Source organism: Ailuropoda melanoleuca, chromosome 16, assembly GCF_002007445.2.
Source record: "Ailuropoda melanoleuca isolate Jingjing chromosome 16, ASM200744v2, whole genome shotgun sequence".
In the NCBI taxonomy this organism is placed as follows: domain Eukaryota; kingdom Metazoa; phylum Chordata; class Mammalia; order Carnivora; family Ursidae; genus Ailuropoda; species Ailuropoda melanoleuca.
In genome coordinates, this window is record NC_048233.1 from 7,829,354 (window position 1) to 7,853,677 (window position 24,324).

Below are 24,324 nucleotides of genomic sequence, written 5' to 3' on the forward strand. Positions count from 1 at the left end.
CTCGGATTTGACCCCTGCAACTCCCGTGTTAGGGCCTTTCTCTTAACCTGCTTTGGGGCTTAGGAAGACAAGTCAGTCCCTTTTTAGAAGGGGAAACTGAGGCCCAGAAAGGGGAGGAAATCCCATTGGGTCACAATGCGCCGCCAGGGAAGACTCAGGATGGGCTGAATCCAGGATTCCTCTCCCTCGGCTTTCCCTCAAAGCTCAGGAAGCCCCTCCTAGCTCCATTCTTCTTTGAGCTTTCCATCAAACCAGTCCTAGAGCTGGTGATCCTTTCAGACGCTCTAAGCGTCGCCGCTCCAAGACTTCCCCTTTAAAACGGTCTTCCCCTTTAAGATTCACAGCTCCTTCCGTCACGCTGCGTCGCAGCCTTAATGCCCCGCCCCTACAAACCGCTTTCCGCAGGGCAGCGACGGCTGCGCGGTAGCCACGGCCCCTTTAAGCCCGAGCCCCGCCCCTGGCCTCCCGCCCCCTCCTCTTCCCTCCCCCTTCAGCCCGCACCAGGTGCCCCGGCGGGGAGCGCGGCGCGGCGCGCGACGGTGAGCGCAGGGTCTCGGGGGGGCCGCGCGGAAGCGTTCAGGTCTTCCCTAGTCCTGGCCTGGTCCTCGCGGGTCCCGAGGGCGGAGCTGGAGCTGCGACTGGGGCGGGGGAAATGGGTGGTCCGGAGCGCAGGAGGGGTGGGCCGGGACCCGCCGAATGGAGGGAGGGGCTCAGGTGACTTGGGAAGGAATGGCTCCCCGCGGAGCTCGCCGGACGACGGGGGGTTTGGGGGGACTGGGCTTACGCTCTGGCGGGGTTCCCACTCTTCCTTGCCCGTCCAGTGCCCCGATAAAGCCCAACTGCGGAATTGTCCCCCTTAGTCCCTTGGGGCCCAGGCCCCTTTGTGGGGGGCGGCTGCCGGCCGGTGCCTCCGCCTGAGACCGCAGTTGTGGAGGCCTCTGGAGAGGCCCAGGCTGAAAGCTGTGGCCTTTGAGGTGGGCGGCAGGAGAGCAGCGGCCCCCTCTCGGACTCCTGGCAGAGGTGGGGGCCATAGCAAAAAGGTACAGGGGTGGAGGGTGGCGAGTGGCTAACAACCTGGGACAGAAGTCCGCCCGCCTCCCCCCAGATTTGGGCAGAGTTGTGGGGTGGGGAAAGGATCTGGCAACGGGACCTCAGTTCCAAACCTTCTCTGCCCGTCAGTGAGCTGGCGGTCACCATGGCAATGCGGGAGCTGGTGGAGGCCGAATGCGGGGGTGCCAACCCGCTCATGAAGCTGGCCGGGCACTTCACCCAGGACAAGGCCCTTCGGCAGGAGGGGTTGAGGCCTGGCCCTTGGCCCCCAGGAACCCCAGCGTCTGAGGCGGTGAGTGTTCTTGAGGTAGAAAACTGGAGTGGTGGCCTGGGACGGAGGGGCCAGATGAACGCTTTGGGATAACTGCTTTTTCTGTTGTGTTGCAGGTAATAGTAGTTATTACTTAATGAGTGTTTACTTAACACTGTACTGAGCATTGTACATCTTTATACAGATGAAGGCAGTCATTTTGTAGGTGAAGAAACGGGCTCAGTGAAGTTTTGTGACTTGCCAAACAAAGGTCACTCTAAATGCTAGAGCTGGAATTTTAACTCCTGTTTAACTGAGTTGCTTGTGTGGATTTCATTACAGTACCATATTGCTTCCCTTTCTTTTCTGTCTTAGGTCTCTAAGCCTTTGGGAGTAGCTTCTGAAGATGAGGTAAACATACCAGTCTCTTCTGCCCCATTTTTTTTTGCCCATTGTGTTTTTACTTTAAATGAGGCTCATTTATATTTCACTCTTTGGAGCTTCCTGACCAAATGAGATTTGCCTTATTTCTTCTCCTGCTTGTTTTTAAAAATGTATTCTTTGAAATTTCCAAATCTGTAGTTTCTGTGTTTCCCTTTGCTTGTATTTGATGTTAGTGTCTCCTCGTCATTGGGCTGTGTCTCTGAGTTCATCATCTTTTTCCTGGCAGCTGGTGGCTGAATTTCTCCAGGACCAGAATGCACCACTTGTATCCCGTGCCCCTCAGACCTTCAAAATGGATGACCTCCTGGCAGAAATGCAGGAGATTGAACAGTCAAACTTACGCCAGGCACCCCAGAGAGGTGGGTCTAGAGTCTGGTGGGAGGGCAGATCACCATTTTCTGTGCAAGGGGGTTCCATATTTGGATGCTGCGGGCACTGGGGAACTGAGATGCAGAAGGAGACAAAAGGGACAAAGCGTTTTCATGTGCGCTCAGGGTTCCTGAGGCATGATAGAATGATATGCATTTCTTTTCTTTCTTTCTTTTTTTTTTTTTCTTAGTTCTCTCTCTTTCTTTTAAGCTCCTGGTGTGGCAGACTTGGCCTTGTCTGAGAACTGGGCCCAGGAGTTTCTTGCAGCTGGAGATGCTGTGGATGTAACTCAGGATTATAATGAGACCGACTGGTCCCAAGAATTCATCTCTGAAGTTACAGGTGAGGTTTGTCATGGGTAAACCTAAAGTGGTTCATATGGGGCAAAGTTCTGTTCCCCCAGCTCAATCGTAGGATACAGAGTGATTTCTTCTATGTCTTTTCTGGACTCTTGACGCATTTCTCTAGGGCACTGAACCTAATTTCCCTTAGGTGATAATAGGGAGTTATTGAAACTTACATGAAAGAGGGGATTGGGTCTGAACTGGATAAGAGATTTTGGAGATGATATTTATGTATCTCTTTATATCTTTATATAAAGACAGAATGGGAGAGAGGATGAAGAGAACACGAGGAGTTAGGTACTTCTTTGTTATCTGGAATTTTATTATCGTAGTTTGGTGGTGAGGATCCACAGATTAGATGGATGGCAGTGTCGCCCAGGAAGAAATACTAAGCATAGCCAGGGGGATTCTGGTATTAAGTCCTCTTGAACAGGGTTGGGGCCTTGAAAATGGAATTGTGTTCAAGGGCCTGAAGTATGAGGTCTTAGAGGGCAAAGACCATATCCTGATGATAATAATAAATATTCACAATAATAGCCAGTGTGTACTTACCATGTTCTAGGCTTTGTATTAAGTGCTTTCAGTGTATTTTCTGTTTAATCCCCATGAGAATTCTTGAGGTAGCTACTGTTTTTATTCCCAGCACATAGATAAGAAAATAGGTTTTGAGATTAAGTGATTTGCCCAAGGTGGTACAGTTTTGTAAGTGGTGGAGTTGGGGGATTTGACTCTGGGATTGAATGATTCCAGACCCTGTGTGGGCTGAACCATGGTGCTCTACTGCCAGGCCTGCACCCGAAGCTCTTCAGGGTCCCAGCCTGGTTCTCCGTCTTTGAGAATGTCTGTGCTCATCCTGTCCTTTGGGATTGATTCTTCTCCCCCAAACCTGTCTGATTAGGGGTATGCGGGAACGCGTTCTCTTTAACTTTCTTCTTCCTCATTGCTTTCAAAGAGAAGCATTTGTTAGCCTTTTTCCAATTTAAGAAATTAGGAATAACAAGAGCTACAAATGGAGAAATTTACAAAGATTCCAGACTCTCAGGGCATTCCCATTGCCATAGATCTTGAACATTCCTGAGATCATTAATGGCACCTAATTGTTTTCTTCCGCCATCACTTTTATTCTCTAAAATAGGGCTTTCTGTTTCTAGGGTAAAACCCCAAATCTAACAACTAAAACTCATCTTTAATAAAAGATGTTGATCTCTTTTATCATGACTCCCTTTCCCACCCTTAAGTTGGAGTTTAAGGTAGAACAATAGATGGTCTTTGTTTCATTAATAGTACTTTGCACTTGATAATCTTCAGTTCATTTGGTCTTCACAGTTATACTTACCTTGTAGGTATTCCTTCCCCATTTTATAGATAAGGAGACTGAGATTTGGAAAGGTTAAATACTTTGTTCAAAGTCACTCAGTAACAGTGAGGACATTCAGACTCCTGTCTTTCTGACTCTAGGCTTCATACTTGGAGCCATTATGCGATCATTGAGAATCTTCTTCGGGGAACCTGCCTCAAGTGAAAATCTGAGTTGTAACAAACACCCTCCACCAGACAAACTCAGTTTTCCATACAAACCGTAGACTTAAATGCCATCTCTTTATTGTAGAGAGACTTCTTTTGTAATGTGTGGGCATCTGTCATTTTTGGTAACTCAGAAAAAAAAAAGTCATTGCTACTATAATAGCATTGAGATTGATGAGATTTTTGTTATAATTACTGAAATTGTTTGCAATCAGTGAAATCTTCCTTAACCTTTAGGTGGAAAACAACTTTAGAACAATCTGTTGGACCTCTCTTACTTGTAAAGTCCTCTTTGGGAGATTTCTTCTGTTTCATACATTCTTTTGGGACAGTGCCTGCTTCATGGAGGTGGGGAGATGGAGAGCTGGAAAGGGAGAGCTATTTGGGGTCTGCCTTTATAAAAATGACAAATGTAGTAGTATATTGCTTTATATGTACTGGACCTTCAGTATTTATTGAACAAATGAATTGAGATTTGGGAGAAAGCTAAAGGAAATTAATTTTCTAGTAATTCATTTTTTATTATCCTCATAGTGTTTATGGCTGCTAGTATTAATTGATGATATAGGTTACCTATTACTTTATGGATAAATAGACTTCAAAATGAAAGGAGGTTATATTTAAATCCTTATTATCTTCAAATCCCTGTTGTTAAGTTTCTAGACTCAAGTTTAAAAGGAGCCTTGACAGTTTATTTTTTTTGTTTTTTGTTTTAATGTTTTATTTGGAAGTAATTATAGTTTCGCTGGAAGTTGCCAAAAAATGTAGAGGAAATTTCTGTGTATCTTTCTGTCTGTTTTCCCCAGTGGTAATATTTTGCATAACTGTTAGTTATGTACAGTATCAAAGTCAGGCAATTCCATTGGTACAGTCCACAGAGTTTATTAAATTGCACCAGTTTTACATGCCTCTGTGTGTGTGTTTATGGTTTTATGCCGTTTTATCATGCGTGTAGATTTGTGTAACTACCACCACAATCGAATTACAGAATTATTCCATCACTACATGAAGCTCATTTTTGAGTCTGCCGTATTTCTTGATGCAATCCATTCCCCCACCTCTGCCCCTAAATCTCCTGGGCCAAATAATTCTCCATCTTGTGACTCAGCTGTAGGGATGAAATACATCTTTAAGGGGTTTGAATTTAGACAGCCTCAGCTAACGTGGCGTGTGTGAGGTTCCAGCGGTGATCATGAGAGAGGCCTGCGCGTTCCTAGGAGAAGCGGTAGGCAGCGGTAGGCAGCAGTAGCAAATGAGGAGTGGCCGCAGAGAAGGCTGTGGAAAAAAAGGAGTAACAATCTCGTTGCGATGTTTTCTACTTTCGGTATGGGTTTGCTGTGAGCAGACAGTCATGATGATAATAACTAACACTTGTTACTCCGTGCTTTCTATATGCATTATCCCACTTGGTCTTTACAACAATCCCTATGAGGTAGCTAGTATTATCTCTGTTTTATAGATAAGGAAAGGGAAACTTAAGGGTTAAGTACCTTGCACAGTGAATAAGTGGTGGTGTTGGTATTTGAGTGCCCAGTCGGCTGATCTGGAACCTACATTCTTTACCATTGGGCTATTTAGCAAATAGTTCTGAGTTCTTGATTTTGGAGCTTGGGCTAGATGTGTCAGGAACACAATGAGAAACTAAGTAAGAGAACATTGTGAATTGGATATTTGGTATCTAGATTGTTGGTTCTGATTCTACTAATTTATGTGACCTGGGGTAGTCCCTTCCAGTCTGTAGGTCTTTATTGTTTCAATTTCAGGTATCCAAGTGGACCTGATTTTCTGTGAGAATTTTTTGAAAAATAGCATGAAGACCAAAGAGAATTCTTTTGGTCATTTCATTTTCACTCCTTCTGACAGGTTCCCAATGCCAGAAAATTCTGAGGCTTGTGGTTAGTGTGGCCAAATACCAGATTATGGCTGTTTGAGGATGATTTTTCTCACCGCTGGGGTTTTTTTCTCATCTGCCTCATGTCTCTTTTAAAGTCCAGATGGCTTTGTATTTTTTCCATTGCTTCTTGTCCTTGAAAGGAGCATTGCGCAGAAACAGTATGCTCTATAATTTGAGGAGCACTTGCGGCCAGAGTATGTTTCTGCAAAATCCTCTAGTTGAGAGGAAGGATTGACTGGAGAGTAAGGAGAAAGGGTGTCTAGTTTTAACAGAATGGGACAAAGGGACCAGGAGGCATTCTAAGGTCTACTTAAGTATCAAGTATTTCCTTACTAGGTCTCCACTCTTGAGCCAACAGTCTAGTTGGGGCAAAGGAAAGAGAAATGTCTGTAAGAACTAGTGAGGGAATCTGGATAAAAACGTTGAGCGTCCTTGAAGTTAAGAGATCGTATGATCGAAAAAAAGTCGTCAGCCACATCTTTTATTATATTAGTAATACTTATTATTTATAATTAGGTATATTTTGAGAGTCTGGATCTTTTTTTTTTTTTTCAGATTTTGACATTACTTTCTCAGATTTGTGTTGACTTTGTTGAAATTGTTCAGGCAAAGTCTCGGTAAATAGGATAGACAGTTCTGTTATATATTTAATATTGAGGAGATGAATCTGCCTTGTCAGTGTTAAAAGCACTGACAGATCTTTAAACTGGGGACAGAGACAGGATGGGCACTTCAGTGTTGATGTGGAAAGGTATGAATGCAGAGCAGAGGGAAAACGGCACGTCCTGCCTTCTCTGTGTTTTACTCATTCTTTTGGACAATGTCTTAATGCTTTTGTTTTGTTTTAGTTTGGGTTTTTTTTCCTGCCCCAGAATAGTACAGGACAAAGTCCTGGAGGCGGAGAAAGAGTTTAGCGCCCTCATTCGATCTGTCACCTTGCTATGTTTATTATGATGTTGCGGTGGCACCCTTTGTCACTAGAGCTTCTGAGACAATTTCTAGAATTACACTTAAAAACATAGCCCTCAAAATGAATCAAAAGTGACAAGTCAGACTAGTGTTTCTTCCTGGGGGAGAGGCAGTCTGAGGGAGCCTGTGAGAGAGCTGTGAACCTGTGTCCTGATCTGGGTGGTGGTGATTTGAGTGTACTCACGGGTAGGAGTTAATAAAGCAGCACGCTTACGTTGGGTACACTGCACGTACTTTCATGTTTGCATGTTACGTCTCAGTGAAAAAACTGGAACAGGCATCCAATGGGAGGAGTGGACCAATGTATTTTTAAATTCTAGCCCAGCATTCTGCTTCTCAGATTCTCTAGGTAGTTATATTAAGATGAAATATAAGGCTTGTTTTCTTGGGAGAGGGTGAACTCTGTTGATGGAGAACGGACCGGAGGTTTGGTTAAGGAGCAGGGGCTCTTCTGTTCTCCCTTAGCTCCTTACCAGTTGCCTGCAGGACCTTTGAGGAAGGTGGAGGCCCTAAGTGCCTGCTGTTTCTTATTGAAGTCTCTGGCACTTCAAGCAAAAGGGTTTGGTCCATACTCCTTCCCTGAGTCTCCTCATTCGTTTTCTTGTTTCCAGCTCCGTAACTCCCACCCCAGGCCCCTTGGGAGTGGGTTGCATATTGAGAATTCAGGAGTGTTTTCTTTTGACCAGGGGTCTCTGAGGGATTCAGTAGGATCTCATCTGCTTTGGCTTGGATAAGAGCGTCAGTTGAGTATGTGTTGTACTCTCCCTTTCCCTGATCCTTCACTGAGCCTTGTGTGATTTCTCCACCTCTGCTCCTTGCAGATCCTTTGTCTGTGTCCCCTGCCCGCTGGGCCGAGGAGTATCTGGAACAGTCAGAGGAGAAGCTGTGGCTGGGAGAGCCTGAGGGAACAGCAACCACGGATCGCTGGTGAGTCTAGCTACTTCTTTCTGGATGGATCCTTGTGAAAGGAGTACTAGATAGTTCTCCCAGCCTCCCTCGCTTTCTCAACATCCACATTTTCAAACTGACTTGCAGTCCCCTCATTTTCTGTGTTAAGGTTCCCACTTATGTTATTACCCCTAGAAATTTGTCTCAGATATAATTGAGTCAAGAATTCTAAATGTCCTAACCAGAAGTTCGTAACTTTACCTTATGCGCCCTGTTCCCTCTTTACTTTGGAGGCTGCTACTGTATTCCTTCTCTCTATAAACAGGGGTTTGGGAATGGGAAAGATAAAAGAATGTAGCTAGTGCTTTGCCACTTCCGTGCAAGTGTCCTGTTTTAATGTGAATTGGAATTTGTAGGTCCTCAGTGAGAGAGCAGAGTCTTTCCTCCCTCCCTCTTTCCCCCTCCCCCAGGAACTGTGATTGCCGTGGGTTGGGAGTAGGGAATGGTGGGGGGAAGGTGGTGGTAGACTAGTGTGTGGAACGAGTGTGTCCTTCCCTGTTCCAGGTATGATGAATATCATCCTGAGGAGGACCTGCAGCACACAGCCAGTGACTTTGTGGCCAAGGTGGATGACCCCAAATTGGCCAACTCCGAGGTGAGCCACATCCCACTGCTGCTTTGCCCAGCAGAGCTGGTCTTGGAAGTCAAGAATCTAGCTTCTCTTACCCCAGTTTAAAGAGAAGGAAATAAGATCTGAAGTCTGTTCCTTCCTGTCTGGAGAACAGAGACTTAGGTTCCTGCTTCTCCCTTCCAACATTCTTTCCCTCGTTTCCTTGCATACTAACCCTTTCGCTTTTCTATGTCTTCACAAATCTTTAAGGCCAGAAATCCCTTTCTTTTTGCTCTTGACATTTTTCAGGGTCTTTAGCAAATCTTGTCTGCAGCTAGAGATGGTCAGGGGGAGGGATAAGTGCAGGCTTCTCTTGGGCATGGTTGAGAGTGCACACCTGAAAGTCCTCTCCCAAGTGGCCTATGTGTGTCTCTGTGCCCCAGTTCCTGAAATTCGTGCGGCAGATTGGCGAGGGGCAGGTGTCCCTGGAGTCCGGTGCAGGGTCGGGCCGAGCTCAGGCAGAACAGTGGGCAGCAGAGTTTATACAGCAGCAGGTAGGACATCGTCACTTCCTAGTCCCACTTCAGAGCCGGCTGGTGCCCCAGGCCTTGGGTTCAGTGTTCAGTGGCAATAAGGGATTTTATTGCCAGCGTGTCTTGGTAGCATCCAGGTCCTGAGTGGGTGGGAAAGAGATTCTGAGAATGTTCTCAGAAGTGTCCAGGTTGCTGGTGCTTAGTGGGTGTCAGCAGAAAGTTGGTGGTGGTATGACCATCCTTCTTTGTCACAGGGTACATCTGAGGCCTGGGTTGACCAGTTCACAAGACCAGTAAACACAGCTGCCCTTGATATGGAGTTTGAACGAGCCAAGTCTGCTATAGAGGTGAGAGCAGATAGCACAGGAGCAGACACCTCAAGGGAACACACTCCATTGGAGAGTTGGTGTTTTAATATCACAGATGATGAACATTGTATGCCATAATGTTCTTGGACCCTCTGTGTCAGAACTGCTGGGGGTAGGGTGGGTAACTATAAAAAATGCAGACCCCAGGGCATCACCTCCCACTGCAGAATCAGAATCTGGGGGTAGGATCTAGGAATCTGCATTTAAAAAAACTCTTCAGAGGCTCTTGGACGCTTTGAAATTTAAGATTTACTGCCTGAGGGAATCCATCCTAGTGGCGCTGAGGGTGGGATGGGGTGAACATGATGGATCTCCTTTTCTACCTGCCTTCCCTTCCTTACAGTCTGATGTCGATTTCTGGGACAAGTTACAGGCAGAGTTGGAGGAGATGGCGAAACGGGACGCCGAGGCTCACCCCTGGCTTTCTGACTATGATGACCTCACGTCTGCTTCTTACGATAAGGTAAGAACTCGGTTCTCAGATTGCAGGGTTTCATTGTTGTGTTGTTTCTCCTCTAATCCTGAATTTGAAGGGTACTTACTTTCAAGTAATTACTTCCTTGGGCCCCTTTCTAGGAAAGGAAGCCTGAATCATTCCCTTGTCCCACTCTTCTTCAGTAATTGAGGGTAATGCTTTATTCCTAGGGCATACAGATTAATAGTAATAGACTGTCCTTGTCAAATAATGGTAAGATGGTGACATAATACCTGTGACAGAGATTTGCACATGATGCATTCAGAACACAGATGAAGGACGCTGCTTTGGAGGTTGATTGAGAACATTTTTGAGGAGATCGGTAACTCCTTTGGTAGAGAGTGGTAATTGGTAGACTATCTCTCTGTCTCCACACCTTGATACCTATTTACTTTTTTTAACTCACAAATTTATCTTAAATTTGGATCTGTTCCTCTAAGTACTGAACACTTGTGCCAATTTAGAGTGTTTGCAAAGAGTTATATTAAATAAAGTGTTAGGAAAATTTCCCAGTAAGTCGTTAGTCAAAGATGATCTAATTTTGTATATAGCATAGACTTAGAAGCATATGCTATTTGAGAGGTATCACTGTAGGAAAAGAAATCTACTTTGAGGTTGTAGGGTATTCAGGGATGTGGTTAATAATTGAGCTTCTGAGTTGAAGCATGAGGGGGAAGGGAGAGAATTGTTGGGTTTTGAAAGAAGCAAAACAGGAACTGAGGAGGTGAGTAGCGATACCTCTTCTCAGCTCCCATCTGGTTGGGAAAGGATTCTGGGACTAAACCCAGGGCCTGAGATGTAAAGCAGGATGCTTTAGGTAGATCTTGACATCAGGGAGCTGTCTGTGTAAAGACGGGGAAGAGTAAAGTTCAAGATAACTTTGAAAAGGCTAGCATTTGAAAGCCAATGAAAAACTTAGTACTGGGAAAAATAGGATTTTGTTTACTATTGCAGTGTGATTTTTTATGAGCTATCCTGTTATATATAATAGAAAACAGCTTTCTTCTTTGATCCTGCCCTGTGTTTTGCCATAATAAGAGTTTCTTCTATAGAATTCTGAGGAGGAAGAACTCAAGGAAATACCTGGAGATAATACATTTATTAATTTGTATTAGCAATTTGGTAAGTTGCATAGGTTCTATCAACCTATAATTTGCCGTTATAAATTATAATTTTAGATGAAATTATAAGTTTTAGATGAAAATTTCTGTGCTTTTGATAAATATAGACATAGCACTGATTTTGTATGCATTTTTTACTCATGTTAATGACTTGCTAGGTGGAATAAAATTTTTTTGAATAAAGTTTTTAATTCAAAACTTGAAAGTAATGTTTTTAGATTCTTGAACCCTATTTGATATCATTGATACCTTGAGATATTGCAGATTTAGGACTAGAAATATTTGCATTAATGTTCCACAGAAATGTTCTATACTTTGTTATTCACCAGTAATGAACAGTTCAGGTTTTATCTGGCTTTATGCTAACTGTTACTGAATTATATGTCAGTAGTGCTTTTTTCTTTGTTTTTAAACGTGACTCTGACCCTGATTATCCTATAAATTCATGGGTCTCTGAAAATACTATTTTTTATTGGATGGTCCTTAAATTTTCAAGACAACTTAACATCTGTAGCTCAAGCAGATAGTGTATATCCTTTTAGCATAAAGGAGAAGTTTCTGTGATGGGACAGACTCTTAGTAGTGATCCTGTTTCTGTGATGATTGATCCTGTGAGATTTCGAAGTAGACCACACAGTGGATCAGACCTAACGGCTGGCTCAGATTAGACTTTTCGGTTGCAACAGCGATCGTAAGCTCATGCTGCGTTCTTTGGTGGGCTGTGGAAGCTTCTTCCAGCATATTCTTGTTCCCATTTCTGCAAATATTCTAAATGTGAAAATTCCTCTCTGATCAGCAATTGATAAAATAGCAAGGAGGTTAGACAGCACAGACGAGAGGGCACTTAAAGAACCCTGTGGTTGCAACCTGATGGCCTTGATGTGTTACTTTGTCTTTTCAGGATAATACCTATTTTATGAATAGTATTTTATGTTTTTTGATAGTAAGACCTTCTCATTTGATGCTCTCAATAGCTCTGAGAGGCAGGAATTAATTTCATTAGGAAATTGTGTTATAGATGACAGTGATCTCTGTTTCCCTCTGGGTGGCTTAAAACGTGAATCGATGATAGATAAGAGTTGAAGTTGAATGCGGGGGGGGGGTTGGTGATTTATTTTGTGGAAACCTGTAGTCTAGGGTAGGGGTCAGCAAACTGTGGCCCACAGGTAAATCTGGCCTGCCACCTGTTTTTGCCTGGCCTGTGAGCTGATAGTGGTTTTAACATTTTTAAATGGTTGAAAAAAAAATGAAAAGTACTATTTTGTGACATGTGGAGATTAAATAAAATTCAAGTTTCAGTGTCCATAAATCAAGTTTTATTGGAACACATTCATACTTGTTTGCTTACCTGTCTGTGGCTCCTTTCTCTCTCCAAAGGTGGAGTTGAGTAGTTGTGACAAAATATTTATTTATTTATTATCTGGCCCTTTACAGAAAAGGCTTGCTGATTCCTGGTCTAGGGTCATTTTTTACCTTCAAAGTTTTCGTATTGTACAGAGATATCCCAGGCACATTACCTATTCTCAATGTGAATATACTTTTAATACAATTATTTTTAATCCATCTCCTATAATATGTCTTGTTTTTTAGACTTCCATTGTAATTATGTAATTTCTGTTCCTTATAAATAATTTACATCTGATGACTTATCATGGTTTAGAACTTGACTAATAAGATTTAAGTATTTCCAGTTTTTTAGCAGTTCCACAGTAATAGTGAAAAAGGGCCTCTCTCATGTCCGTATTATGTATGGTTTCATTCTTACGTGTCCCCAGCTACATTGAGAAGGGCTCTGCCTGATATTTTGCATCTTGTTTTCATTCTGGTATGTTGTTTGTGTTGGTAACCATGTACTCCCCCAAAAGGACATTTTATTTGGTTGTCTCAAGGCATGCAGCTTACTAGTGACTCCCATTTTACCTTGTTACCTCTTCGCCTAACATGAAATACCAGTAGACAGAGCTTTGCATGTAGCATCGTAATTCTTTCCTCAAATGAGAAATCCTCAGAAGAGAACAGTGTCTTTCTGAAGCATTTTCTGCCATCAGGATTTTGGGATTTAGCTTTAATTTACTATCAGATAGAGATTAATATTAGTGAGTTTTAAGAGTGAAATTAGCAAACAACTAAAATTTTCAAAGTGCCTGAACATCCAGTCAATGCACACAGTGACTCTGTGAGCTAGGTGAGAGTGGCATCTGAGTGGTCGGGCCTCTGACTCCACATTGCATTTCCATTATTCATTTTCACACTGTTGCCGGAAAATAAGAAGTGCCCTTTGAATAGCTAAGGAGAGCTTATCTTATAAGATCTCATAAGATCTGCTTATCTTCAGCTGATCCTGTAAGAAATGTGTTCTGTCCAGTGGAGAGAATCAAGGATGTGGAAATACAGGCCTTTAAGGGCTTCCTAAAATTAGCTTGTTCCCAACATAGAGCAGAGTTTGTAGACTTGCTTAGCTTTTCAGGAGCTAGCAGCGTGAGCAGGATACTGAATGGATTTACTGTAGTCATAGATGATCTCCTTTCTAATATGGAAAATTTGCTGGCATTTAATTGAGATACCTTTCTGGAGGCCTTCAACTTCTCCACCTCTGTCTTGGTTGTCATCTTCCATTCCTGCTGCTTTGACTGTGATGGCTCTTTGTTAGGTTTTCACTTGGCTTCCTTTCCCTCCAGGGGTACCAGTTTGAGGAGGAGAACCCCCTGCGTGACCACCCCCAGCCTTTTGAGGAGGGGCTGCGGCGACTTCAGGAGGGGGACCTGCCAAATGCCGTGCTGCTCTTTGAGGCGGCCGTGCAGCAGGATCCCAAGCACATGGAAGTGAGTGACTCATTACTCGGACCTCATAGTAGAGACTGCTTCCATCAGTTTTGAGGGAAGCCCCACAGAGTAGTGCAGATAGATTAGGGCCTGGGTGATGGCCTGGGGTGGGGTAGTGAGAGTGAGATGCTGAGTGGGGGAAGCCAGAGGAAGGGAGGTTGGAAAGGTGAATGCAGGAGTAATGGAATCTGGCACCTTCTCTCTAGGCTTGGCAGTATCTGGGTACCACCCAGGCAGAGAATGAACAAGAACTGTTAGCCATCAGCGCACTGCGGAAGTGAGTACCTGAAAGGTGGGGTGAGGTGGTTTTCGGGCTCTATAAATGGCTTAGAATGATAGGATTCCAGACTGAGATCCTTGTCTTCTTTTTGGTCACTAGCAAGAGTGTTTTCTTGTGTGAAACTCTTCAGGTTTGGAGTGAATTGGAGATATCTGGTCCCACTCCTTCATCAGCTTTTAATTTTATATGTGGGACCCTCACTGGTTCCTTGGTTGCTAGAACATTCCCCTTCTCATATCTGTAATTTTTTTTCAATAACTCCCATGTAGAGCATTCCTCTGTATCTTTAATCTGAGGGAGTTGGTGGGTGAGGCCATCATGACTGCATTCCATGACTACATTTCAGTGTCACTGTGGATACCATTTCTGCCCACCTCTGTCCAAACAGGTGTCTGGAGCTAAAGCCTGGTAACCGGACAGCACTGATGGCACTGGCTGTGAGCTTCACCAACGAGTCCTTGCAGCGACAGGCCTGTGAAACTCTGCGAGACTGGCTGCGCTACACGCCGGCCTATGCCCATCTGGTCGTGCGTGGTGAAGAAGGGGCTGGGGGGCCAGGGCAGGGCCCCAGCAAGCGCATCCTGGGGTCTCTGTTGTCAGAGTGAGTGAAGGATTCATGGGGTGACAGATGGTAACCTTTTGGAAGCTGGGATGGATCGAGACTCAGGGACCTCAGAGTGGGATGGAAAACCCAGGATGCACTTGAAGGAGGTCTGCATTCTATGGTGCAGTGCTGGGATGAAATAGAAAAACATGTTACTAAAGTGAAATTTGAGAGTAGGAGGATGACTGATAGTTTGATGAATCTTGGGGTATGAGTGACTAATTAAGGAATTATTTTGGAAGGGTAGGAATATAGACACATCCATCCACCTATTTTTGTGTTATTTATTTTTTTTTTCTTTCCTATTTATCCAGCTCCCTGTTTCTTGAAGTGAAAGAGCTCTTCCTGGCTGCTGTGCGCCTGGACCCTACATCCATTGACCCGGATGTGCAGTGTGGCTTGGGAGTCCTTTTCAACCTGAGTGGGGAGTATGACAAGGCGGTGGACTGTTTCACAGCTGCCCTCAGCGTTCGTCCCAATGTGAGCCTCAGGGGAGGAATAGAAATAGGACATGATTGCATGTTATTGAAGGATCCTTTGTTGGGACCTTCGGAGTCACGGGAGCTTCTGTTCCATATACTGATTGTCTGGGGAGAATTGGGCAAAGAAGGCTGAGAGTGCAGGGTCATCTGGACTAGATGTCAGGGAGTCTGCGTGAGAAGAGAGCAGTTACAGTGTGTCACGCAATGCACAGTTGAGGAGGAAGGAAGGGATAGTAACATGCGTTAGCTAAACAGGATTGTGAGCCAGGGAGGAATGGGCAGAATTGGATCTGAGCCTGGCTCTTGTCTCTACCCTTCTCCCTCCCTGTTCAGGACTACTTGCTGTGGAATAAGCTGGGGGCCACCCTGGCCAACGGAAACCAGAGTGAAGAAGCAGTAGCTGCGTACCGTCGGGCCCTTGAGCTACAGCCTGGCTACATACGGTCCCGCTATAACTTGGGCATCAGCTGCATCAACCTCGGAGCTCACCGGTGAGGACGTCCATTGAGTAATTAACGAATGAACTCTTTCTCCCTGCCTTTGACCCTAGTTCCTCATTCTCTGATCCTCTGTTTGACTCACCAGCCCCAGCTTTCTCCCCACGCCAGCTGACCTGCCTCCTTCCAGTAATGTTTTGCTCACCAGCTCTCATTCTTCTTCCCGACAGGGAGGCTGTGGAACACTTTTTGGAGGCCCTGAACATGCAGAGGAAAAGCCGGGGCCCTCGGGGTGAAGGGGGCGCCATGTCGGAGAATATCTGGAGCACCCTGCGTTTGGCATTGTCTATGTTAGGCCAGAGTGATGCCTATGGGGCGGCTGATGCCCGGGATCTGCCCACCCTCCTAGCTATGTTTGGCCTGCCCCAGTGACAGTGGGATGGGCTGCCCTGTGAGTGTCTGCTTGGAGGGTCCCTGCTCTGGATGTGACTCCCTCTCCCCAAATGGGCCTATTAAGGGGGTGGGCTGATGACCGCAAGCGGCGTGGCCTCTCAGGAGCTGCCTCAACGTAGGGGTGGGTAGTCTGTGTTCTTCCTACATCACTGTAGGCAGGTGAGCTGTGTTGTGTCTGAGTCCCTTGGTAATTCAGGGGTTGTACATCCAGCTACAGATCTCTCTGCTCATCATGCCCTTTCTTGGTGCTGCTTTTTGGGTAGGACCCAAAGATAGAGGGTAACTTGTCATCAGCTGCCATTTCTGGTAGGGTCTACCACAGTTACGATGTCTGTCCTTCCCCGCACTTACCGGGAACTGATGATAGTACAGCTTCTTGGGCAGTTTTGTGTGGCAGGTTCTTCTGTGCGCCCCTGTGATGACCGTATCTGGGATGGGATGTTAGGAATTGGCCTGTTGGGGTGAAATTTTGCTTTGGCTCAGCAGAACTGAGTTTTGATAGGGGTGCCCATAGTTCTGTTGCTCCTGGACCTCTCCTGGCTGTAGTTCAGCTTCTCTGGGTGCAATGCTGCATGCGGTACTGCTGGCGTCATCACTGAGGGGTCCTTAGGAGTTGCTGGGGTCAGTTGTACAGAGAGTGTTTGTGTGTGCGGCAGGAAGATGGCGTATTTGGGGAATGAGCCTAGAAGCGACCAGATGGGGTCAGATCAAGGGCTCTGTTTTGGGGTCTTTGGTGGGAGGACAGAGCAGGTGGGCTGGGGGTGTGGTGAGTGCAGCCAGCCCTCCTCTTAGAGAGGCCTGCGAGTAGGAATTGAGCTAACTCTTCTAGAAAGTTGGTTCAGAAATGACAGCCTTGCCAAATTCCTAGCAAAGAGGCAGTTAAGTGTTACTATAAGCCTTTTGTTGTACTTCTTGAAATGTTTCTAGGGGAAACCATTGAAAAATCCCTTTCCCCCATATTACCTCCACAAGGTGAAGATTGAGGGAGCAGCTTGGATTCTTCTCAACTGTCCCCTGTGTGGGGAGATACACTAACCACCAGAAATGACTGCTAAGCCTCTTGCCTTGTCTTCAGTAGCTAATGATCAGAGAGATTTTTTTTAAACTACCATGGTCCCAAGGTTCCATCCTGAAATTTATTTTTCTTTGTATGAATATGTGTAAATGATTTAAAAATAAAACTGTATGAATAAAATTTGTATGACGAATATATGGAACTGACATGGGTGTGAGTTCTGTTTCCAGGCGTGAAGTTGGGGTATGGGAGGTGGGTTGGTGTTTGGAGGATTGGTATTTAACGGTTTTCCTCTTCTGTCTCTCAAATTCTTATTGGTGTATTGATTACCCATCCATCCATCTATCATCCATCCATCCATCCATCCATCCATCCATCCATCCATCCAGTAATATTGAGCACCTAATATATGCCTGGTACTGTGAAAAAGATGGACAAGATCCTTGCATTCACGGAACTTACAGTTTAGCAGGAGAGACCACTGGTTAACAATCATGCATTTTTCATACTTGTGATAATACTCTAAAGGGAAATATGGGCTGTGATAAAATTGGTATTGTTTTCATTCTGAATTACATGGGAGGATTGTGGTAGTTTTTCCAGTCCTTATGCTTTCCAAAGGTTTTTATCTGGCTCTCCCTGGTTTTATTAGGAACTATATCGAGAGCCATATAAAGATGGGTACTGATCCTGGGGAAATTTTTTTCTTTATTTGAGAGAGAGAGTGCACAAGCAGGAGGGAGGGGCGGAAGGAGAGGGAGAGAGAGAATCTTAAGCAAGCTCCATGCTCAGCACAGAGCCCAACATGAGGCTTGATTTCACAACCCTGAGATCATGACCTGAGCTAAAATCAAGAGTCAGATGCTTAGCGCACTGAGCCACTGGGTGCCCCTATCCTGGGGAAAAATTTTAAAATAGAAACAAGTACTTATATTTGGAGATAAAGGTCCATAGCCATGTTAGAATTGAACAACAACAAAAATGTCTAAAAGAGAATTGGTTAATTATCCAGACAGTGAAGTGTTTAGCTATTTAATTCTATTTATGGAACAATTTCCAATGACAATAAATGCTAACATACATAATGAGAAAGAAAAGGTTAGCAAATTATAGGTTATCTGAAGAAAAACACGCATTAAAAAGAGACTAGGGAAATATCCCATTATGCTAAAAATGTGATCATGAGTGATTTTTCTCCTGCTTTGTCATACTTCTCTAATTTTCAATTTTTCTTAGTGCATGGTTAATACTTTCATAGAAAAACCCAACAAAACACCATGGGGGGAAGAGAAGGGCATCTGTTGTCACCACCTGGGTGATCTTGGGACAGCTGTGTCCTGGGCTCTGAAGGGCAGGCAGGCAAAGCCACAGGCCTGGCTGTGGGCTGGGCAGGATGAGGCAGCAGTTTCTACAATGTGTAGATACAAGGAGAAACTCCTGGCTGGAGAGTCGAGCTAACTCCTGGTTTCATTGAAGTCTCCAGGTTTACCTGCTCTGCCTGCCTTTGGTGGCACGAAGGTGTCCAAGAGGATGCTTTTCTTGCATGGCCAGGGCTAGGCAGCTCTTGAACGCAAATCAAATCCAGGTGATGGTTATTGAGCCCCTAGCATGTGCCAGGTGCTGTTCGGGCACCAGGGATGCCATTCTCAAGGCAGACAAGGGCTCTCTGTTCTCATGGCTTACGTATGAGTTGACCGAGAGAATATACAAGTTAAAAAGAAAATGCCAGTTAGTTTTACGTTCTGTGAAGAAATCAAAATGGCACATTGCACTAGAGAGTAAAGGGGAGGGCTTGCGGGGCAACACTATGTGTTCAGGAAAGGCCTTTCTCCTGAGGTGAGCTGAGTGTCCAGGAGGAGCCAGCGCCGCGGAGGCTCCGGTGGACGCTTGGCCCAGGTCCAGGGGGCAAATATGAAGGCTGGGATCCGAGGGTAAAAGAGCTCTCTCTGTGCACCCTAACAGGACGAAGGCTGCAGTGTAGAGGAGAGGAGCAGTTCCAGGACAGAGGGTGGAGGGGTGGGCAGGAGCCTGGCAGGAAGGCTCTTTTCAATTACGGTGAAGAGTCTAAATTTTATTTTAAGTTCCCAGGAAATCACTGGAGAGTTACAACAGAAAAGTGACGTGATTACGTGTTAAAAGACCATTCTGGCTGCAGGGTAAAGAATGGATCAGGGTATAGGAGGCTGGGGTGGGTCGGTGCTGAAGCAGGTGGACCAGTTAGGCAGTAAGGCCACTAACAGATGTTGGTGGCTTAGTTAGGGTGGAGAGGGAGTGCAGGGGAGGGGTGGATGGATAGAATGCAGAGGGAGGAAGTTGCGCAAATCCAGTATATATTTTGTAGGTACAAATGTAGGACTTGCCGCTGGGTTGGATGGAGGGCGAGGGAAAGAGATGAAGGATGACTTCTAGGTTTTTGGCCTGAGCAATTCCAAGAATGGTGGTGCCCTTAACTGAGAAGGGGAAACAGTGGGCAGAGCAGGTTTGGAAAGGCAAATATGAAGCTCCATACTGAACACATTAGATTGGAGGTCGAGATCTCTCCAAAAATAGATACCAAGTAGATACAGTGGATATATAAGTCTCAGGGGGAGAAGTCAGGGCTACATGCTTAAATTTCAGAGTCTTGTTTACAGAGATGGCATTTAAAGCCCTGGGACTGGGGTGCCTGGGTGGCTCAATCATTAAGTCTGCCTTCGGCTCAGGGTGTGATCCCGGAGTCCTGAGATCGAGACCTGCATCGGGCTCCTCTGCTGGGAGCCTGCTTCTTCCTTTCCCACTCCCTCTGCTTGTGTTCCCTCTCTTGCTGGCTGTCTCTCTCTCTGTCAAATAAATAAATAAAATCTTAAAAAAAAAAAAAAGCCCTGGGACTGGGCAGGTTTGCCTAAAGAGAGAATGTACATAAAGGAGGTGGAAGGCTCCAGGAGACACTGAGACACTGATTACCAGGCACGCAGGATTCCTTGAAGCAGCTGTTTGTTCTGTAGGATACAAATCTGTTAAGGGTGACCTTGTTAAAACACAAAAACAAAAAATGACTTGGAGGTCTGCAACTTTAAAGAAACAATTTAACTTTTAACCCAAGGTTTTCTTTTTCCAGGAAGATGTGTAACTGGCCTATGATCTGTGTGTTCATTTCAGGAAGACCAGGGCATTCTCCCTCTATAGGCAGACTGATAGGAGCTGAATGGTTAAAAGCCTTCTTGGTCGGTGAGGGAAATTGAGTTAATGGCCCCAGAGCCTTGCAGCTGATGGGCGAACTCCACAATCCTATCAACCAAGAGGACAAACAGGTAAAGCACGCCAGGCAGCCTCTTCTCCAACTGCAGCTTTCACGGGCCCTGAGGGCCTCCTCGAGGTTCCTCTATATTGTCTCTCTTCCTTTTTAATTAAAAAAATCACTTTTAATTTTTAATTTAAATTACATTAAAAAAATTTTAGAGCAGTTTTAGGTTTACAACAGAACTGATAGAAAGGTGCAGAGATTTCCCACGTGCGCTCTGCTCCTTCACTGGCACGGCGCCGCCCCATAACAACATCGCCTACCAGAGGAGGACTTTTTTTTTTGTTTTTTTTGTTACCAAGGATGAACCTATGTTGACACATCATAATCGTCCAAAGTCCATAGTTTACTTTAGGGTTCACTCTTGGTGTTATGCACTCTATGGGTTTAGGTAAATGCATAAGGACTATATCCATCATTGTTGTATCACACAGAGTACTTTCGCTGCCCTGGAAATCCTCTGTGCTCTGCTCTTTTCTGTCTGACCTTTTAATTGTCTCCATAGTTTCGCCTTTTCCTGAATGTTGTAGAGTTGGAATCATACCATATGCAGTCTTTTCAGATTGACTTCTTTCACTTAGCAATATGCATTTACGGTTCCTCCATGTCTTTTCATGGATTGATAGGGTTTTTGTTTTGTTTTGTTTTGTTTTGTTTTTTTGTTTGCTTTAGCACTGAATAATGTTCCATTGCCTGGATGTATCTCAGTTTGTGTATTCAGTCATACTGAAGGGCATCTTGGTTGCTCTCAAGTTTTGGCAATTACGAATAAAGCTGCTATAAACATTCATGTGCAGGGTTTTGTTTGGACAAAAGTTTTCATGTCCTTTGGGTAAATACCAAGTAGCATGATTGCTGAATTGTATGGCAAGAGTGTGTTTTTTTTTTTTTTTTTTTTTTTTCTTTAAAATTTTGTTTATCTGACAGAGAGGGAGTGAGCACAAGCAGGGAGAGGGACAAAGGGAGAAGGAGAAGCAGACTCCCTGCTGAGCAGGGAGCCTGACACAGGGCTCGATCCCATCACGCCCTGAGCCAAAGGCAGACGCTGAACGACTGAGCCACCCAGGCACCCCTAGACTTATTTCTTTCTAAGTGATCTCTACCAGGGTGGGGCTCGAACTCACAATCCCAAGATCAAGAGTTGCACACTCTACTGACTGAGCCAGCTGGGTGCTCCTAGGCACTTTCTTTAAAACCTTGAACTGCCTTAGGTTATTCTTTCTGTGTAGGAGCTATTAAATACCCTCTTTGTACTCAGAGGCCTTACTTGGCAACTTTATACGTGGCAACTCCCTCTCTTTTCTCTCAGCAGAGATCTTGCAAGGTCATCAGAAAAACGCTGTATAAATGTTCTTACCTGCCCCCTACGAGTTTATCTCTGCTTGTGTCCGTTGGGTCCTTCCTCCTTTTCTGCTGCGTTTCGGGGAACGACTACTGTCTTCCTCTTCAAGAATAATCCCTTATTCTGGTTTTTAACTTGCGGTCTTAGCAGAATTGCTTATCTAGACTTTATCTTTAATTTCTCCCTCCCTACTGGCCCTTTCTTTTCATTCAGTAATCCTGCTCATCTATTTCCCATCCTAAACCAAATAAAAATCTAACTGATCCACCGATGGATCAACCAAACAAAATAACCCTTTCTTGGCCACAAACCCACCCCCAGTAGTGTCTTCCTCCTTCCTCATGGCCAAGTGTCTTCGCGGAGTTGATCACACTTACTGCCTCCAGGTGCATTCCATTCACGTCTCTCTCTGCACTCTTTGCTGCCCTCACCACACCACTGAAACACTTTGCCCAGGTCACCATGACTTCCATTCATCGTCAAAGCCAACGGGCATTTCTGATCTTACTTGACCTAACTGTGGCGTTTCATCCTAAGGCAGTTCTGCCACACCTGGTTGTGCAGATGGCACACTGCATATCTTGGGGGTGCCATTAATGTAGTCCATGTGAATGATGCTAACCGGTGTTGTGCAGTGTGCAATCTATATGGCTGTACTCATTGGCCTGCATTGATGATGACTCTTTTAAATCCTCTCCCCTGTTTCTCTTATTTTTTTTTCTCTTCTAAGATTCTGTCTTATCATTCTCCTTTATGTGCCTTTGTGTCTATCTGCTCCTTAAATGTTCTTTACCTGCTTACCTTGCTTTATAGGATTCTTTGTTGGCTTCATATACCCCAGTGGCTGTAATTACCATTTAAATGTTGATGACAATTTAACCTAAATCTCATCCTGGGCCTTACCTATGTTGCACACTTATGTTCCATCTCTTCCATTTGGATGTCCCCCAGCTACCTTAAACTCAACACATTCAGAGCAGGAATTTCCTTCTAAAATTGCTCCTCATATTGTATATTCTTGGTGACATCATGGGAGAAAACAGTGAATGGATCTGGATGACTCCTTATTGTCCTGTAATACTTCTTCAGTCACCGAGTCCCACAGGGTCTCCCTCCTCAATATAGCTCACAAGGGTCCTCTGGTCAATTTATTTTTGCTATTACTTTTGTTTAGGGCCGTATCATGTCTCTTGGATTATTGTGATAGCTTCATGTTTGTGCATGTCATTTGTTTGCAGCCCCTCATCACTGAAACAAATGTACTTTCTATCTATCTATCTATCTATCTATCTATCTCCTATCTATCTATCTATCTATCTATCTATCTATCTATAGCAAGTGAGGGTGGGAGGGGCAGAGGCAGAGGGAGAGGGAAAGAATCCCGAGCAGGCTCCATGCCCAGCACAGAGCCCCACACAGAGCATGACACGGAGCTTGACCTCACCACCCTGGTATCATGACCTGAGCTGAAATCAAGAATTGGACACCCAGCCCACTAAGCCACTAAGGCACCCCTTTAGGAGAGACTCTGAAGAGTGTACTCTCTGTCAGAACAAAACTATGGAGGGAGTGAGTCAGAGACCTTGCTCGGCTGCCTTTCCTATGGAACGGAGAACAGCTCCTGGAGAGGGACCTCTGTGGGGGATGGGCTGTATGTCCTGCAGTGAGGCTCTTTGGTGCCAGGGCTCAGTGTCAGCAGCTGTGCGGTGTGGGGAAGAGCTCTTTGCAAGCTGCGGCTTGGCAGCACAGCTTACCAGTAATCAGTGAGGGGCTCCTGGTGCTTTGTGCCAGAAGAGAACAGCACCATAGAGACAGTGATGGTGGCAGGGAGCCGCGCTATGACTGAGCAGTGATTGCCTTGACCACCAGTGGCATGGCAGGGGACACTGTATCTGGATGAACTGCTTTCTGGTGTCTGGCGTGGGGCATCTGTGACGGTCCTGCTTTCGTTTACACAGGGTGGGGACGAGGAAAGTATTGGGGTAGAACTCAACCATAGCCCATTGCCAAATGATGAGAAAATCAGAAGAGAACCTCAGCGAACAACACACAACACACACACACACACACACGCACACACACACACGGGAATTCTCAAGAAAATGCCAATAGAGTACAAAAGGACTTCCTAGAACCAATAGATGTGACTTTCTAAGTAAAAATGCAACAGGGAAACAAACAGAGGTTGATCACCGCTGAGGACTAAATTAATGGTCTGAAAATACAAAAATTATAGATACCTATAAAAACATAGAAATAAAAATTAAAAAAATTTAAAAATTTAAAAACATAGAAATGAAAATGAGGGAAAGATGGGATTAGGAGGACAGATCTAGGAAATCTAATATACAGAATTTAGACGACTTCCAAAAGAAGAATAAATTCAGTCAAATAAATGAGTAATAGAAAATGTCCCTGGGCTCAAGACTTGATTGAAAAGCTATACTGAGTCCCGTGTAAGACTTGGTTTCCTAGGGGCACCTGGGTGGCACAGTCGTTAAGCGTCTGCCTTTGGCTCAGGGTGTGATCCTGGTGTTCTGGGATCGAGCCCCACATCAGACTCCTCTGCTAAGAGCCTGCTTCTTCCTCTCCCACTCCCCCTGCTTGTGTTCCCTCTCTCACTGGCTGTCTCTCTCTGTCTAATAAATAAATAAATAAATAAATAAATAAATAAATAAATCTCAAAAAAAAAAGACTTGGTTTCCTAGTATCAGTAGAACAATAGGATTCTAGAACAGCAGAGGCTGTAGGGAAGCACTTAAGCATGAGA

The 24,324-nt window shown here is 44.8% G+C and overlaps 1 protein-coding gene across 9 annotated transcripts; it reads left to right on the forward strand.

Annotated features, from left to right (window-relative positions):
• Nucleotides 1–386: 386 nt before the first annotated feature.
• PEX5 (peroxisomal biogenesis factor 5) lies at nt 387–17,134 on the forward strand. 9 transcript variants are annotated; one of them, XM_034645397.1, is made up of 17 exons: nt 399–539; nt 861–1,040; nt 1,180–1,342; nt 1,676–1,711; nt 1,971–2,103; nt 2,324–2,455; nt 7,666–7,771; nt 8,297–8,387; nt 8,786–8,896; nt 9,130–9,222; nt 9,587–9,706; nt 13,518–13,661; nt 13,868–13,938; nt 14,330–14,542; nt 14,860–15,025; nt 15,361–15,518; nt 15,695–17,134. In XM_034645397.1, the coding sequence occupies exons 3-17, from the start codon at nt 1,196–1,198 to the stop codon at nt 15,894–15,896; spliced, it is 1,923 nt and encodes a 640-aa protein (XP_034501288.1). In that variant the 5' UTR covers nt 399–539; nt 861–1,040; nt 1,180–1,195; the 3' UTR covers nt 15,897–17,134. The 9 variants fall into 9 exon arrangements, with proteins under 9 accessions (XP_002922260.1, XP_034501289.1, XP_034501290.1 ...); XM_002922214.4 differs by lacking the exon at nt 861–1,040 and having other exon boundaries at nt 387–539; XM_034645398.1 differs by lacking the exon at nt 861–1,040 and having other exon boundaries at nt 387–539; nt 9,611–9,706.
• The last annotated feature ends 7,190 nt before the right edge of the window (nt 17,135–24,324 follow it).

Excerpts from the sequence above, each read along its gene's own strand:
- PEX5 (XM_002922214.4), top strand. The coding sequence starts at position 1,196 with ATGGCAATGCGGGAGCTGGTGGAGGCCGAATGCGGGGGTGCCAACCCG. Across the intron at positions 1,343-1,675 it reads GAACCCCAGCGTCTGAGGCG|GTCTCTAAGCCTTTGGGAGT; the intron begins GTGAGTGTTCTT and ends TTTCTGTCTTAG. Across the intron at positions 1,712-1,970 it reads GAGTAGCTTCTGAAGATGAG|CTGGTGGCTGAATTTCTCCA; the intron begins GTAAACATACCA and ends TTTTCCTGGCAG.